The 19,132-nt window shown below is 36.3% G+C and overlaps 1 protein-coding gene across 1 annotated transcript in view; it reads right to left on the reverse strand.

Moving 5' to 3' along the window:
• Positions 1-6,427: 6,427 nt before the first annotated feature.
• LOC103609765 (Fanconi anemia group F protein-like) overlaps positions 6,428-19,132 on the reverse strand; it is a 21,118-nt gene continuing 8,413 nt past the window's right edge. Inside the window, exon 2 of the mRNA XM_008594053.1 lies at positions 6,428-7,190. Coding sequence (XP_008592275.1) covers positions 6,557-7,190 — 634 coding nt within the window. The 3' untranslated portion in view covers positions 6,428-6,556. The remainder of the gene's footprint in view (positions 7,191-19,132) is intronic.

A 19,132-nucleotide genomic window follows, 5' to 3' on the forward strand; every position in this document is an offset into this window, starting at 1 on the left:
TTGGGTTTTGGTGGAACAGTAAGGGCGGGGGGGAAATCCAAATTGGAAATGTCTTGGGGGAAAAGGGGAAAAAAAAAAAAAAAAAAAAAAAAAAGAAAGAAAGAAAGAAAAGAAAACAAAAAGAAAAAGTGGGAGGACTTCAAGGTGTTTGCTACAAAGAATAGCAAATAAGTGAAGTAGGTATCTGGTATGTGAAATGGGGACAATCTTTTGTTTGTTTGCTTTGTTTAGGGTGGTAGAAATAGTAGCATGTATGTTTGCTGGAGAAGAGAAAAAGAAAATTGCTGAAGCCATGATCTTGAGTGTCTCAGAAGGAATGAGATCTAATGTACAAGTATAGAAATTGGCTCAATATAGAATAACTTATCACTAAAAACAAGCAGAGGGTGAAGTATGTGGATATAGATGCTAGGATAGACAGAGGTTATGGTGTGAATCTATGTAAGTACTCTTTCAGTTGCTTCAAATTTCTCAGTGAATATGATTCAAAATTCAATACTTGGGCAGTTTGGTGGAGTATAAATTGTATAGGTACAATAAAGAAAGCAAGGAAACCAGCCAAGACATCATCACAGTAACCTGGCAGATACATATGATGGCTGGGACCAGAGTGATCATACAAATTATCAACCAAACCAGGGGAGAATAAAAGGGGACACTTGTAATAATTATGCCAGGACAACAGGCATATATGTCCTGAGCAAGCAAAATTTATGGCCACCCTGCCTGTATGAGTATCAGGGTGATGAGTGGAAACAGAGAAAAGGAGAAATTATATTAATGGAATAAATGTGGGGCTTAGGAGAGACTAATTCAAAGATAATTTCCAGGTTTTGGGGTATTTACTGAGAAATACATGAGGATAAGCAGACTTCTATGGAGATTTAGAATTGTTTTGGATATATTTGGTTTGAAAGGCTTGTGAGACACTCAAGTGGGGATATTGGTCCTGAAGCTCTGATGAGAGCTCTGGGCTAGTTATAAATTATGCAATTCACAGCAAACAGGAAGCACTTAAAGTCATAGGAATGGATGAGATCACTTGGGATGAGAATATACACAAAAGAGGAAGCAGACTTATCAAGCACTGAGAAATCTTGAATACTTAAAGGTTAATTAGGATAGGAGTCAGAAAGCCAGAGAAAAAGTAGCTTGAGAGGTAGAAGGAAATCAGGATAGACTGGAGAAACATAAGTTATCAGAATAGAATTTCAAGCCCAGTTTCAAACAGGAGAAAGTGGGAAACAGTTTTTAATGTTGTTGAGAAGTCAACTGGATACCAGAAAAAGTGTCCTTTGAATCTGACATCATGGAGATGACTGGGTGAGCTTATTTTGGAGAAGTGTTGAGGGCAGACGTTAGGTCAGTTAGGTTAAAGGGAAAGTAAAGTCTTCCAGTTCTAGCAAAACAGTGGGTGGATATTCCCGTTGCTTTGCCCCCCATAGATTTGTCACCCCATTTCCCCTGGGTGATGGAGTCACAAAGGATTACTCAAAGCCCATCTCTTCTGAGCAGGGAGAATCCCTGAAGTGGTTAACTTCCCTGGAACCCTCAAGCAAAAGGCATCCCTTCTTTGGGAAATTAACCACAAATTGGGGTTCTCTTCCTGCATTTATTTTCCAGACCAGGAACTTACAGGAAGAGAACATAGGTGGGGTTATAATTTAACAATAGAAGCTGGTAACATTTAGTAAAAACAAGTCAGATGATATTCCATTAAGGCAATTAAGTGGTCCTATCAACAAAAGCTTGATCTTAGCAAACACTCCCTTCTTACAGCAATTTCTCAGTATCTTTACATATCAATCAGTAACTTGTCTGTCTTTGATCCAGCAACCTTGCTGTGCCATAAATCTTTATCTTACACCAGAGACTTTATAGCCTGAGGAAAATTTCCTGTCCTCTGCAAGGTCAATATTTGAAACTGCAAGGCTTTGGAAAAGCAGACCCTGTGAAGTTCATTTGCTTTAAGAATCCTCTACATATTCCATAAGGTCCAACTGCAACAAAACAGAGTCTCAATAAAACACACTTCTTTTTTTTTTTTTTCTTTTTGTGACTGGTAAGGGGATCGCAACCCTTGGCTTGGTGTCACTTGCACCGCGCTCAGCCAGTGAGCACACTGGCCATCCCTATATAGGATCCGAACCCGCGGTGGGAGCACCGCTGCGCTCCCAGCCCCGCACTCTCCCGAGTGTGCCACAGGCTCGGCCTAATAAAACATAGTTCTAAAGATTTATTGGGATTTCAGAAAATAAAAGAAATTTCCAAGCCACCCCTTAATATAACTATATATCTATATCTAGCTATAGAGACAGGTATCGGCAAAATATGGAGATGTGAGTAGTCTGCAAAAAAGACTTGAAAAATATGCTTTGAGCAAGCCATAAGGTAAAGAAACACAAGCCAAAATTCTTACATTAAGCCAGGAATCCTGCCAAAATGGCCTGAGGTTAGGGGGTTCCCTACTTCCGGCACAAGCAATTGAAAATGCCCTCATGGGGAAAGAATACTTATTTAGACTCTCAGGTTTTCAGATTAAAATCAAATATATGTGAACTTACAATAAAATATAAAACATATAAAGAAATAAAACACCATGAGAGAATCCCCAGGGTTTAGGTAAGTATCCTGGGAATTTTGGGGCTTTGAAATGATTAATAAGACTATAAGTAAAAATGTTAAAAAATAAAAATGGAATCACCAAAAATAAGCTGGTAATACAAGATTATGAAAAATAACCAGGCAGATTTGGGAAGGAAAAAAATAGCCAAATAAAATTTTTAGGAAAAATATATATATATTGCTATAATTTAAAACTCAATGATTTTAAACACCAGATAGATCAGACAGAAGTACCAAGACTACACCAATATTACATAGGACTATAGGCAATGTTAATGTGGCAAAGATATCTCAAAGAGTGATTTGGATAAGAGAGAAGTGTATTTCTCTCCCACACAACAGGACAAACTAGGTAGGTTTGCTCTCTTCTGCCACCGTAAACATGTGACTTCATTTTTTGGCCTATAGCAATTGTTCCAGTTGTCCTCAGCCATATGATTCAAGGTAGCTCACTAGAAGCACATTGACTTTCTAACCTATTAAAAGAGAGAAACAAAGCATTAAAAGCACATATCACTTCTGTCTAGATAAAAGTAGCTAAAACCTAGCAAGATGGCCACACTTAACTGCAGGAGAAATTGGAGAATTTACTCTCTAGCTGAGTGGCCACTTCCAGCTAACACCTGGGGATAAGGGCCAGCCTGTGGCTGACTTGGGAGAGTGTGGTGCTAACACCAAGGCCACGGGTTCAGATCCCTGTATAGGGATGGCTGGTTGGCTCACTTGGGAGAGCGTGGTGCTGAAAACACCAGGTCAAGGGTTAAGATCTCCTTACCGGTCATCTTTTTGAAAAAAAAAAAAAAAAAAAAAACTTGGAGATAGAATATTATTCGTAAAATGAACATGGGAAAATAGATTCTGGGAGATAACAGCGGTTTCCACAGCAACCCAGAGTTACAGGATATAAGAGTACTATGAGAAGATCTAATATAGGCCTGATCAGAGTCACAGAAGAGATTAGAAAAGTGGAGGAAAGGAAACAATGGGGGGAAAAAATGGCTGGGAATTTTCCAGAACAGAGAATAACACAAATCTACAGATAAATGAAACACAAGACATGGCAAGCAAGAAAAACAGAGAAATTTACAGTTAGATATACTGTAGTGACTGCAGATACTTAAAGAGGGACTATGCTACAAGAAACCAGAAAAAAGAGATCACTTACAAAAGAACTACAAGTAGATTGACAACAGCTTTCTGGAAACTAGAAAAGAGTAAATATCTTTAATGTTAACCTAGAATCATGTATACAGGAAAACTACCTTCCAACAATGACAAGGCAAAAATATTTGTAGATAAAAACTGAAACAGTTTTCCACCAAGAGAAATTCTTCCGTAATGGAATTTCTAAGAAAACAAAAAACAAACAAACAAACAAAAAACAGTAAAATGATTCCAGTAGAAATATGTGAGATGTAATCATGGGAAATGACATTATTAAACATGTAGGAAAAATGCACTGGCCTGTATAAAATATTAAGTAAAATATACAACTTGTTGGATTTTTCCTTATGAAAACAAAACTAAAACACTGGATATTCACCTGCGAAGCTGAAGATAAGAGATCAGCGTCAAAGTTCCCTAAGGGCCATTGTATTGTTAGGAAGTGTGGTTAAGATATTGACTAATTCTAGATATTTTTAAGTTAAGTATTGTAAAAGAGTTTTGAGAGTAAAAGCTTAGGTATAGAATATAATGTCCGAACTTGTAGAGAAGGAAATGAATAAGATAAACAAACAAATATTTAGACAATCATAAAGGGCACAGATAAAACATAGAGAAATTAAGAAAAATAGAAAATACAAAGTAGGATAGCAGAAAAAAGTCCAATCACATTATTAAGGACATTGATAATAGAAAAAAATACTTTAAAGCAGAAAGGCAGTCACTACAAACGAAAATTCAGTTCAAGATTATATAACAATGCTATATTTGTACACAGGTCATAAAATTGCTCAAAATACATGAAACAATAATTGATAAAATTTCCTGAAGTTAGATCATAGTGGGAGACTTCAATACTGCTCCCTCATTGACAGGAAAAACAGAAAGAAAAAAAAAAAAAAAAAAAAAAAAAAAAAAAAAAAACCTTTCAAAAAAAAAAACACAAAATAAACCTTTCTAGATTTTATAAAGTTATCAAATAAAGTTATTAAATATCAAATATTTTCAAACTTATATAGTCTTCCTCTCACTTTTTCTCCCATCCTATACATAGATTCCTAGAGGAATAAGATTACTATATTCTATAGCATCTTTTCAAGTCCTTCATCTTGTTTAAGATAAGAGAAAGTATACAGATTAAGGTTCTAATGCTAGTTTCATTTATTCAAACGTTAGGAGTACCTATCACATGCCAGACACTGTGCTAGGCTTTCAGAAACAAAATAAAAAATACTAGATATGGCTTCTACTCTCATGTTGCTTTTCTTTGTGTCCTTGGGCATTTTACATAATCTCTCTTAGTTTATAGTCATAAGAATACAGTCTCAGTGCAAAGATTAAATAAGATTATGCATGTAGCAAACACATCATGGAGCCTAAAATAAAATATGAGCTTAATGAATGGTAAGTATAAAAACTGACTTTAAAATGTTCTTAAGTCTATCAGTCTTCATCATTTAATCTTATTTTTTTGAAACACAATTGATTACATATATATCTGTGGGGTACAAAGTTGAGTATCAATACCTGTGTACAATATGTGTTCATCATTTCATCTTAAATCACAGTGTGAAATGTAGTGGCAGATACAGGAAAATAAGGACACAAACTGTTATTTTCTAAAATTAAAGCCAATGTTAGGACTTGCTGAGGTAGAACTCCTCACTGGGCTGTTTTTTGAAAAAAGACTGTCATGTAACTGACAGAAGGTATTGCCTTTATTCTTGCATTAATGGCAATTGCAATCTAAAAGATGGTCTACATGGATTAGAGCTAGAAAAAGGAATCAAATGACAGAGATTAAGAATTTGCTAGTGTTTACTCAAAATTATATAGAAAAGTGTATTTACTATTGAAACATTCTGTCAGTTGTGAAACACCATATAAATTAACAAAATTAGGTTCCTACACACAAAACAAATATTCTAAACTGTCTCTAAACAAATATTCTAACCTAGTTAATAGCAGACGCAATATTAAAACATTGGAATTCTAATTCAGAAGTTAGATTCTTTTACCATGTAATGTTAATTCCAAAGGCATATATTTGCACTTACTATGCTTTAAACATTGTTTTTGTCTGTGAGTCAATGCTTTACAATAACAGACTATGTGGTCTTTCACTTTCAGAGCTTAATAATTTACAGAAATGAGAAATTTTCTAAATAACACAATTTTAATGCATGTGGAGGCTGGTTAGTTGATTAAAACACTAGGTTAACAGGGACAAAGTCCAAGGTTTAAACTCAGAATAGGCTAGTTAGCTTTTCAAACCAACAATTCTGACATCACCACATGTGGCTGGTTAAAGAAAACTCTTCACTAATGGCGGGGGGAGGGGACAGAGACTTAAAAAAAAAAAAAAAACCGGACTGATAGAAAAGGGTGTGGTGTTTATCACTTTAAAGCTGCTTTTTCTTTGGAATGTACATTGTTTTCATCATTCCCAGAAAGGGGCCTTTAAAAAGCAAACTATTGCTAATTCCATGGCTTTAAGTAGAACACATCTAGTATGTCACTTCCTCTAACCAGAAAACCCATAGCACTATAAGTCAATACCTTTGCTTATTTATAATTGTATAATAAACCACTCAAAATTAGCACCTAAAATAACTATACTTTGGACACATGAAGGTACAGATTTGGTGAGAACACTGATATTTTCATTTTGTAAATTACATATTCAAATAATTAATAGCAGAACATTGCCCATAGAGAACTGGGGCCTGGACTGAGTCTTAAAACTTGTCTTTTCCTAAATGCAGCATCATGCACCACTTCGAAGAGCTAACAACAGGTCTGTCCAGATGCTAAGACCAGGGACTTCGAAATCTCCATCCTGCGCCTTACAGGACTCCAGGGCAGTTATAACTTCATCTTTCAGAGGTGAAGGGGCCTGACAGAGGCTTTGAAACTTATCGTACAACTCTTCCCAGGGCACATCTTGGGCCTCAGCTCCAACCCAAATGCCTTTCTGAAGGTCATAGTGCAGATGTCGACCCCAGTCTGTCAACAGACTCAGATAGACACGAGAGAGCGCTGGGTGGCGGCGTGCCACCAAAGTTAAAAGCTGGGGAGGGAGATTGCGGCAAAAAGCAGCCATGATTTCCGACTTCCCCAGAAGCCAATGGAGTAGCTCTTGACTACCCTCTCCGGATGTTCTGGGGCTACCCAGTTGCAAGTCCTCTTCCTGGAGCCGGGGAGAAGACGGCGGCTGCAGGAGCGCCACGGCTGTCACCTTCAGGAAGTTGTTCTGAGGCAGGCGCTCCCACAGGCTGCTGAGAAACCTGCTGGGGCCCTCCGCTTGGGCCTCGCCCACCTCCTGAAGACGCTCCAGCAGCAGCTCCGCCTGCTGTGCGTCCTTTCGCTTCGGAAATATCCCTAGGTTAACATTTTCTGTGCTTTACCTAAAAGGAGGATCTATGTTCAGGTTTATCCTAAGTAGGTAACGCCAGAGACACACTGTTACATGTGAGGAAACGGTATTAAATGAGATTTTAAAATCAATTCAATTGGAGAAAAATGTACTGACTTCCTGTTGATTAATGCCAGGCATTATGCTAAATTCTGGGCTTTCACATTGTTCTTTCATTATCAGATTAATTGAAACAAAAAATAAACTGAATGAACAGCAGGAGCATTCCCACACCTTTTAAGAAATAAATAAAACAGTGGTGCTCAAGCTCTTAATTCGGTCTTATTACTTGCTTTTGATCAGTTAGCCCAAACTCTTATTTGGTCCTGAAGTATTTTATTTTACCCTAAGCTTTCCATAAGTTTTAAAATTCTTTGTCTTGGCTACTAAAAACTTAGAGCCAAATGTGCAGCCTACCTTTACCAAATGTGCAGGCATCACTAATTTATTCTTTTAGTGACACTTATATGTCATATAGAGTGAGGTGCTACGAATTTAGTGGTAAATAAAGTAAATGCAGTCCTTTTCCTGGTGTAGAAGTTCATCTAAAATTTGAGAGGCATTAACTAATAGCTTTAAATGTGGTAGGAGGATATGGCGTAAGGTCACCAAACCTTAGGTGATAAGGAGAGGCCAGTTTAAGAAACCGATATTCAACTGAAAGCTCAAAGATGAGTGTTGAGGGATGCCTTCATGGCCATGGAACCATTAAAATTTTTTTGCAGGTACCTGAGCTGAGAACCAGACCCATTCAAGGAGGGGGGAAAAAGTCCAAAACAGCTTTGGTTCAGGGTGGCGGTAAGAGTATATGGCAAGAATTGTGCAGATAACTTCCCCATCTTCAGAGGATAGGAGAATAGATGGTCCCCAGTGTCACCCTCTCCCACAATCAACCAATTTACAACTATTAAAAAGCAATGACTGCCAAGCTGTGACTGCTAGAGCTCAGGGGAAGAGGAAGAAAGACCTATGGAGTTCATGAAAGCAGGAAAAGTGACGAGAGAAAGAAAGGACCACTCTGACTCTTTCGAGCCCCAGCCACTTCAAAACTGGTCCTGGTAAACACATGGAACAAGAGCTGGCAAAAGACGCTGCTGTGCCCTTTGTATGAAGTTGCTCGGAGGCCGCAGGGGCGAAGAGGGCCTTGGTGGCCCCCAGGCCAGCAAGACCACTAACAGGGTTCTTGTGGACCCACACAGGATCGAGGGGCCACAGACGACTGAAAAAATGAGCCACTCAGAGGCCAGTGAGTCATCACAAGGAACCAGAGCATGGCCCACCCTATGGGAAGTGCTTGGAGGGTGGGGGAGATGGGCCAACTGGGGGAATATTGGGGCACAGCATGGACAGCTGATCTGCCCTCCAGTCAGCACAGGCCCATTCAGTGAAGAGTGGTCAGGAGTATAGATCTGCAGGGGGTGCAGTTTGCTGAATAGACTTAGGCCCAGACCAGAGTTTCCACATAACCCAGGTGTATTGGACCTCACACGACCTGGAAGTGCTTACAAGGTCAGCAATTAGAACCTGAGCTTCACAAAAAGCCTTCTCCAGATAATCAGTTGTAAAGCAGCAATCTAGCTCAACCACAGGGCTGAACTGCTGCTCCCTACATGAAGTTCCCCCATTTGAGAACTAAGTGAAGGACAAATTAGTTCCAGTGCAGAGGTTAAGTGGTGACGATAGTGAATAATCCAACATAGAATTTAAAGAAAAAAACAAAAACCCATAGAACCAAGACAAAGTTTTTGACTGCTAGAGCTCAGGGGAAGAGGAAGAAAGACCTATGGAGTTCATGAAAGCAGGAAAAGTGACGAGAGAAAGAAAGGACCACTCTGACTCTTTCGAGCCCCAGCCACTTCAAAACTGGTCCTGGTAAACACATGGAACAAGAGCGGGCAAAAGACGCTGCTGTGCCCTTTGTATGAAGTTGCTCGGAGGCCGCAGGGGCGAAGAGGGCCTTGGTGGCCCCCAGGCCAGCAAGACCACTAACAGGGTTCTTGTGGACCCACACAGGATCGAGGGGCCACAGACGACTGAAAAAATGAGCCACTCAGAGGCCAGTGAGTCATCACAAGGAACCAGAGCATGGCCCACCCTATGGGAAGTGCTTGGAGGGTGGGGGAGATGGGCCAACTGGGGGAATATTGGGGCACAGCATGGACAGCTGATCTGCCCTCCAGTCAGCACAGGCCCATTCAGTGAAGAGTGGTCAGGAGTATAGATCTGCAGGGGGTGCAGTTTGCTGAATAGAGTTAGGCCCAGACCAGAGTTTCCACATAACCCGGGTGTATTGGACCTCACACGACCTGGAAGTGCTTACAAGGTCAGCAATTAGAACCTGAGCTTCACAAAAAGCCTTCTCCAGATAATCAGTTGTAAAGCAGCAATCTAGCTCAACCACAGGGCTGAACTGCTGCTCCCTACATGAAGTTCCCCCATTTTAGAACTAAGCGAAGGACAAATTAGTTCCAGTGCAGAGGTTAAGTGGTGACGATAGTGAATAATCCAACATAGAATTTAAAGAAAAAAACAAAAACCCATAGAACCAAGACAAAGTTTTGATATTAACCAGTAAAGGTCTAATACCACCAAGAACACCTATAAAACCTAGAAGGATCAGAAGCCCCCTGGGATGCCAAGTAGTGGTAGGGGGTGCAAAGGGCATAGCCACACACCCCCCAGTGTCCATATCCAACCCAGCAGTGACCACAGAGCCACTGCCGGAAGTCCCCCAGGCTCCTGAGCCAGGGTGGGGTGGGGCAGAGGGCTTCAGCCACACCTCCGTGAAATCTACATCCAGCCCAGCCACAACCCAGCCGCTGCTGGAAGCACCCTGTGCTGGGCTCCCCTGCCACAGTAAGGGGGGGTGCCACGGGCCTCGACCATGCCCTCCCCCTCCTTCCCCTCTCTCCCTCCTCCCTAACTGCTCTGCAACAACATCTTAGAATGTAAAATAATAATAATAATAAATTAATTAATTTAAAAAAACTTCTCCAGCTTCAGACCTTTCTACTTGTCTATTTAAAATTTGACTTTATTTTAAATCCTTACTTAAGAATCATTATGTGTAAATTTCTGCATATTTTAGAATAGCCAATTTTTATTAAATAAACACAATGTCTATGAAATTTTTGCCTCTAGTAGAAAAAAAAGCCTAGGGTTTGGAGCTTCTCAGTGTTCCACTTATGAGCCTGTATTAAGCTCCTACTAAAATAAAGTACTAAGGATTGGAAGATAATTACAAAAAGGTCCTTCACATCAAGAAACCTACATTCTTGAGGCGGGGGGGGAGGGGCATGAATATACTTAACTTTAATGCGAATCAGATTTTAAAAAATGGGAGAATGATGCTATGAAAGACCGTATGTAAACTGGCAGGAGAGTTTTGGGAAGGCTCTACAAAGGACTCATACTTGGTTTAGACCTCAAAGTGTTTGAACAATCGTGGGATGAACGAAAATCCAAGTAAGAGAAGTAACATAAGGGAGAACATATGAAGGCATGGAGGTGTATAGTGTGTTCTATGAATACCAGGACCAATCTCCCACCCCTTGGTCATGATCCCTAAATTCCTGGGATACAGTAAATTAAGACAGAATGGAAGGCCAAATTTCAAGAGGTTTTATTAAAAGAAGATGTCATTCAAACCATGGGAGCTAAGCAACATAAACAACTAAGGATCAAAAAAATAGCTTTCACAAAGAACCTATCTCACAGGGCTCTGGTGAGGATTAAATGAGATAATAAATGTTAAATGCCAGAGTGGATATTGACTGTCTTTTAATATCCATTCTACCACCCCCACCCCTATTGCATGATGACCATGCAATCTGGGATACTGAACCCAGCTCAGCTCAATGTGTGGGACCTGGTAATTTTGAGCCAATCATGTTAATCTACCCCTCTCTTAATTAAGTAATTAATTTAGGAACCCAGCCTTAAGCCTATCAATGTATACCATTCCCTAATGACAGAAATTTGTTCTTACTTTTCTTACTTTTTTATTTCAGAGTCAGTAGATAAACATTGACTAATATAAATAAATAGCCATAAAAGACTATGTGAGTGTACAAGCTGAATATCACACATGCTTACTAGACAGTTTCTCTCTTCCTCTTGATATTATTATATATGTATGTGAAGAACAAACACCTTCTACAGACATATCCTTCCTAGAAGCCAAGCCAATCTCAGAATCACAAAGAAAGAGTAGATTGACATCACTTAAACTAAACTTGTTTAGCATAATGTAACCCTATATATTCCCAACTGCTTTTTTTTTGCCAGTTTTATTTTCTGTTGCTTTCAGCTAAATGCACCCAACTAATACAAGCCCTTTAGAACAATGTATGGTACATAAAAATGTAGATTGACATCACTTAAACTAAACTTGTTTAGCATAATGTAACCCTATATATTCCCAACTGTTTTTTTTTGCCAGTTTTATTTTCTGTTACTTTCAGCTAAATGCACCCAACTAATACAAGCCCTTTAGAACAATGTATGGTACATAAAAATACTCAATAAACATTGGTTATTATTGTTTTTATTACTATTATATAAGCTTCCAAGGTATACATCTTCCCATGTTTTCTCACAATTCTACTCCTTCCCAATATAAAAGAGCAACCACCAACATCATTAGAGGCAGCGGTGGAGGAAATTTTATCAAAGATACAGCTAGCTGCTGCAACATTTACTGTTGGTCCTGAAAGGTTTCTAATACAATCTTGTCTAATGGAATATCAGGGAGGAATAAGTTCTGGTGTTCTATTGAACAGTAGGGTTCTTAACTGTAGTTAAGAATAATGTATTGTATATTTCAAAATAGCTGGAAGCTAGGATTTTGAATGTTCTCATCACAAATAAATGATAAATGTTCGAAGTGATAGGTTTGCTAATTACCCTTATATGATCATTACACAGTCTGTACATGTATGGAAACATTATATTGTATCCTATAAATACATACAATTATTATGGGTTAATTAGAAAAATAAAACTTTTAAAAAAGACTTGAAAAATTAAGCTGATTCTATTTGCAAGGTTACATCTGATTTTTTTGGATTATTTTAAGATATGCAAGAAATTATGGGACACTATGCAACTGAGAGACCAAAGAAAGCAAATTATTCTAATATCCCTTTATTCTACTCTGAACAATATCATATTCACATACTACCACTCTAATTTCAGCCTTCTCCTTAATAAAATAATATTTTTCCATGTGAACAAGTAGAACTGGACTCCACATCTTCAAGCTGGGCAGACCTAGAGGGTTTTCCCTCATCCAGAAATCTGTTTCATATGAGAAAAGTGTTTTGACTTTTTTACAATTGCTCTTAGGGCAAATGTTATGGGCAGCGATTTGCACCTTATCTCAACTTCATTACCTCATTCAAGTCAAGGATAAGAATAGGTGCCTCTATATTTTTTAGTAGCAACAATAAATAGCAAGCTTGTAAAAATTTTTTATGGAGATTTCTTATAGAGACTTTGAAAACATTATGTTTGCCTTTTTTGTGTGACAATGCAAACTACCTTTCTGAGAAAGAGGAATATATATCCTAGTGGGATTTACTTTTGTAAAATTACAATTTCTTTATTCATTTCCCTTACAAAAGGGGAAAATCATCAAATGAACTATAATGGATATAGGACTTTAGGCATGTAAAGGGGAATCTATAATTAGGTTTCCAGTCTCATATCCTATGATATTACAACTAGTCTCTGATCAGACTGTAAAAAAACCATACCAAATCTTAAAAATATTGAATATTAATAAGGGAAAACACTCTAAGTTTTAGCTTTCCTACCTTTTGAATTGTTTTCAGAAAGACTGTAATAGACTATAACTAAACAAATATTTCTCCAGGTCCTGAGCTTCCCCGTCAGTGTACAGCAGAAAGGGTCATAAGTGTATGCCTGAGATGTTGATCCCCTTTGGCTTTGGAGCATGTGAGTGAGGTCTGGAAAGCTAGAGTCATTACTGAGATGGAGAAAGGTCTGATAATCCATCCTGTGGTCCTTCTTTGGCTGTGCACTCTCCCCTGGACATCTATTCAGTGGCTAGAGTGAGTACACATTGCAACCCATCATGGACAAGGGGACCATGAAGTCAGTGGAAGAGTTCCAGATGTCCAAGGACAGGGCAGAACCTAGTAAATTCAGAGGAAGGTGGTGGAGGAGGGATGAAAGGATGGGGGATCTCCTTGTCAGCACGGGTCTAGATGATGGCTCCAAATCTCTGTTTTCACAAATTTGAGACACTCCTTTCTAGATGCAGTGGGTGTGACTTTAAGTGGCCTAAAGCTAGCAGCAGAAAGACTGCTCTAACAATGCATCCATATTCTAAAATTTAGAGCTTCATCAACACTTTGAAATACGTGATATGAAAAATTTTGTTTGGATTTGCATCATCATAGCAATGTTTAACATTATGTTGCCTTTATAAGGAAAAAAAAAGAAGAGCTTTTATTTAAATATAATTTGATTTCTTGTAAAGCCATCCAAAAGACGGTTGTACCTATTTTATCAGCAGTGTTTCTAGACAATGGTGACTCAAAAATATGAAGATAATTTTGTTTAAAAGTCTTGATCGGGAATTGCAACTGACCATTTCAAACATAAAGACCAATATTAAAAAAAAAAAAAAAGCATTCATAAAGCAAGCTTACTTTTTCTCTTAAAAAAATTTGGTGTTTTAAATGTTGGGAATTTTTACATAAATTTAACATTTAAAATCACCTCTATTCATACTATTATACAAAGAAAATGCAAAAAAAATTTTTTTTTCACCAAGCATTTTATATATATTCCTTCCAAATTCTCTTTGGTCAACTGCCTTGTGCTGTGATGTGATAAAGGTTGGAAAGCACTGCTCTAACAAAGGCATTTTAACACAATTAGCTAACAAAAGGGGGCAAAAGAAAGGACATTTTGATTCAAATTAGCCTGCCTTAACTTTCTGTAGAGAGGTCTGCAAGAAAGTTAGTTGGCTAGTTATTCTCCATTTGTCCTTCCCACGTCACCCCATCCAATTTCTTCTTTCTCTTCCACGCTCTGTGCCAAAGAGTAGCCTGATCCATACTGACTTTTTCAGCCTTGTTCCCTTGCCCTCTAGTTTTCTGATGAATTGATCAATGAGAGACATTAGCAAGCAATCAGGAGGACTAGAGGAGAGAGCTGTACGTTTTTTTCTTCCTCTGCTCTCTGCTAAGGTGTCAGGATTCCGGTTCCTTACTCTAGAAGTTCTAAAAGGCTTCCCTGAGCTTGAGGAAACATATATTACTTTCTGCAGCCCTAGCTACTTCCTGATGTTGCTAGTCCCTGGATGCCCTAACATACTTATTGATTCCCTTACCCCTGACCATACTTGTGTATATATTGCTCTATTATCTTCAAAATCCCTACTGAATGTCCCCTTACTGCCGGGACCTCTGCTGACACAGTTGCCTGAATTCTCAGCAATTTTAATAATCAATACAAGTGTATGAGTTATAATATTATCAATCAGTCTGTGTTCAGGGAATGGTTAGTAGTCTAATGCAGTGATTTCCAAATATCTGTCGTTGCCATATACTATTGCCAATCTATGACAAAATCAACAGTGTTACAGTGGTAAATGAAAAATATATGACAGAACAATGTGAAGTGTTTTCATAAACATAATTAGAGTGAAGGTAGAAAAGCATTTCTTTATAGTGTAGGAAATGGTAGAAGTACTTTAAGGAATTGGGTCTGTGTTCAATTGGTATTCAAATTCTATTGACAGTTTTGGGGCACAAGAATTATAAGATTATATCGTTGTAAAGCAATGTAGAGAACTGATTGTAGCCAGCTGGGATGACTCGTTAGAGATGGAGGTCCACTGGAAAAATATTGCAATAGTCTTGGTGAGTGAAAGAACAGCCTCACTAAGGAAGCGGCAGAGGAAACATTCAGAAGAGGTCTTGAGAGGGTGGTGCTCAGATTTGAAAATTCTTTCTGAAGAAGAATCAGTAGATCTTCATGGAGAGGATAATCAAATATTATTCTGTGTTTTCTCGTTTAAGTGACTGGATGAAGTCTCTTTACCTTTGGATTTGAATTAGTATTGATTTGGACTGATGCCAGTAATTGAGAGAGAGAAAACAAAATTCATAGTAGAACAATGGCTCAGTGGAAATTCTTATGAACTTGTTTTTTTATCCCAGACTACTGTCATTTCTGACACTCTTTAGGATTCACTGGATAAACATATTAGATAATAGAACAGATAATTAGTGAATACTATGGTATTCACAAGATATCTAGAAAACATCATTTTTTTCTTTCTTTCTTTTCTTTGGTCATCAATCAGTACCAGCTCAAGGCTTATTGTATTTTGTCAGTATCTAGTAATTATGTTAACAATGACATATCTGAGAATTTATACAGAATGTAATGAACAAGATAATTATATTTACTAAAAAAATGATTTTATGTTCTGACACTAACTTATTATGTTTTGTGTGCATACAATAATATACAATAATGTAAAACCTTATCTATAGATTATTCTAGACCCATTGCATGCTCTGTAGTTGGGTTTAAACTCAGGAAGGAAAAGTAGGTTAAAATAATAAAACTAACTTTTGCATAATGTTTTCTTCAATTCCTCTTCAGTTTGAGAGCCTTTAATGACTCTTTGTTGCTCAGTGTGTTGAATTCAAAGTCCTGTGTATAGGTTTTTTTGGCTTCACTTTATCTTTCTACTTTTACTTTCTAACGTTTTTCTAAATGACTTCATATAATAAAGTTAGAATAAATGAATAAAGGAAGAATCATAAAAAGTCTCTATGTTTGTTTAGTTTTATTAATTCATGAGATTTTTAAAGGCAGACAGACTTGATTCAAATTCTACCAGAAGACATCTTGATTGCATGAGAGATGAGTTATTAAAAACATGGATTCAATTATGCAAAAGGAAGAATTTAAACAAGAATTTCTCCCCTTTCTTAATCTCCAGTTCAATTCCCAGAATCTGAGCATTTAACTTGATACCTCTTGGATTGCTAATATACAGAAACTACTTAGATATTTAATTAACTCCTCTGTAAGAGGCTCCTCTGGCTTTTATCATTTTAATATTTTCCACTGCTTGGATATCTGTTTTGTCTTTTGTTTTTTAAACCTATATAAAAGGGACAACAATGAAATTCATATTGACATAAATTATTTTTGAAACTATATGTCAATACACAGATTACACACACATCTTCTGTATGTATGTGTGTATGAGGGGTCTTCAAATAGTTCATGGAAAGAGTCACTTCATCTTTTAATTTTATTTTTCCAGAAACTTTTTGAAGCACCGTCATATACATATAGCAGTAAATGTGAAGAAATTCCTAAGAACATACTTGAACTGAATAATTTAACTAAATTTACTTTTAAGATTTTCTTTTACGATTGATAATTTTGTTTTTGTTTTCTAATGTTGAAAACAGAAAAAAATAAATAAATAAGGCTCTTTTTTACCTTTGAATTAGAAGATGGATTTCATGTAGGAAAGCTCTATAATAATGTCTGGATGCCTTTATTTTTATCCAACAGTTATCAGCATATTGCTATATAAGTAACTGCCAGGAAGAACTTTTTTTTCTGGTTCAATAACTTTTTAAGTGTCTGTTGTTCCCATTTTCAAGTCTCCAAAACTTTTATGTGAATTCTTTCAGCACATTTTTTTCATTATTTTCCGACTTTCCTTTTTTCTGGATGGTTGAAGTTTCCAGACATATAACCCAAAATGTCCTAAGAGAATTAACATATATATATATATATATATATATATAAAGCTAAGGAAATGGAAAGCAAAGAAAAAAGTGCATATAAATTACACATATACAGGTACATAAAATCATTTTTAATTTCCTTTAAAGATAATAGATAGTCTAATTTTCCTTATTATTCTCTCACTAAGTAGCAAATATATTTAAAAAGTTTCAACAAATTTGTTTTTAATTACTTCCAGATCTAATCTGAGGTCTTAGATTAGACTAGTCTGTTAATATCAATCTAATTTTCCTTATTATTCTCTCACTAAGTAGCAAATATATTTAAAAAGTATCAACAAACTTGTTTTTAATTACTTCCAGATCTAATCTGAGGTCTTAGATTAGACTAGTCTGTTAATATCATTAATGTTAAGGAGTATTTTCTAAGATTTCTAGCATAATAAAGAAAGAAATCTAGATTTCAAAATAAACTGGTTGAAATAAGCCAAATTAGTGATTAAAACAAAATTCACAGAGGCATTTTATTGGAATGTAAAAATTCTTTCTGATATTATTTTTAATGGTTAATTACCAAATTTTAAATATAAAGGGAGGCTTTACAGAGAATATTCCATTAGATTTTAAATAAACGCACCATTTAAGAGGAGAGAGAGCNGTCTAATTTTCCTTATTATTCTCTCACTAAGTAGCAAATATATTTAAAAAGTATCAACAAACTTGTTTTTAATTACTTCCAGATCTAATCTGAGGTCTTAGATTAGACTAGTCTGTTAATATCATTAATGTTAAGGAGTATTTTCTAAGATTTCTAGCATAATAAAGAAAGAAATCTAGATTTCAAAATAAACTGGTTGAAATAAGCCAAATTAGTGATTAAAACAAAATTCACAGAGGCATTTTATTGGAATGTAAAAATTCTTTCTGATATTATTTTTAATGGTTAATTACCAAATTTTAAATATAAAGGGAGGCTTTACAGAGAATATTCCATTAGATTTTAAATAAACGCACCATTTAAGAGGAGAGAGAGCTGCTCAAAGACAAAAATGCCACAGCTAATATTTATTTTTCCTTTATTCTTTTGAATAGATCAATGAATTTTTTAAGTTTGTATATCATTATCTAAACAAATCCAGTGGGTGAAAGTTCCTATTTCTTTTTACCTTAGAATATAGTGTGTCTTCACCTTTCCCTAGCTGGTATAATTTCAGTATTTATCTGTTTTATTGATGCTGTATGTGAGGAGAAAATGTATACAACAGAGCAACTTCTCTGTTACCAGGATGTTGGTTGTACCTAGATCTATCTGGAGACCTTTTGTATTCCATGTCCAATTCTTCACATCAGAGAGTGCCAAGAGTTTAGAACCACACAAAATTACTGAGGGAATTGTAGGATAGAAAGAGGAAAGTAGTAATAATAATAAAGGCAAGATTTTTAAAAAATTATGTAGCTGGTTAAGTTTGACAGTATAATGAAAATATTGAGAAAATTTTCAGAGGAAGTTATAATATTATTGAAATATTACAAAGTTAGAGATTACAATCAACTATATATAATTCTAAGTAAATAAAGATTTCAAATTTGATAGTGAAAATTTGTGTTAATCAAAATTCTAATTTCTAAAGTGTAACATTCTTAACTTGTCCTAGTATAAATAAAGTTATCTGTTCTTGGTGTTCTTAGTTGTAAAAAGCAATATTCATTTTATTTTATTTATTTGGTGAGAAAAAACAGTTTGGTAGCCTGTCTTCTTCCCAACCAGGTGAATACCAGGTAATATTTGCAATTTTGTATAACGAGAAATTATTAAAGCGAACATTTAGTTTTCCTGTCTTTGATGTGACTATTTTAATTAGTTTGTTTATAGATATTAGCAAAAAGGAAAAAAATAGCTTAATTTAATTTTAACTGGATGACTTAATGTCTCTACAATGTGCTTTAGGATCAATTTACCTTTTATTGCCTATAGTGGCTGCCAAATTTCCCCTCATTCTGCTCTACATTTTAGAATCTAAAGTACACTAAATCTAGCACTCAAGTTCCTGCAGTCCAAGTATTTTCAACTTTAAATCTATTTGTGTTCTTGAATTTTGTAATCTCATTAGGTACATAGTCAAGAAACAAAACTATAAATATTAATCGGATACCCAAATGATAGGAAATTGGA

Source organism: Galeopterus variegatus, unplaced genomic scaffold, assembly GCF_000696425.1.
Source record: "Galeopterus variegatus unplaced genomic scaffold, G_variegatus-3.0.2 Scaffold10061, whole genome shotgun sequence".
Lineage (NCBI taxonomy): Eukaryota > Metazoa > Chordata > Mammalia > Dermoptera > Cynocephalidae > Galeopterus > Galeopterus variegatus.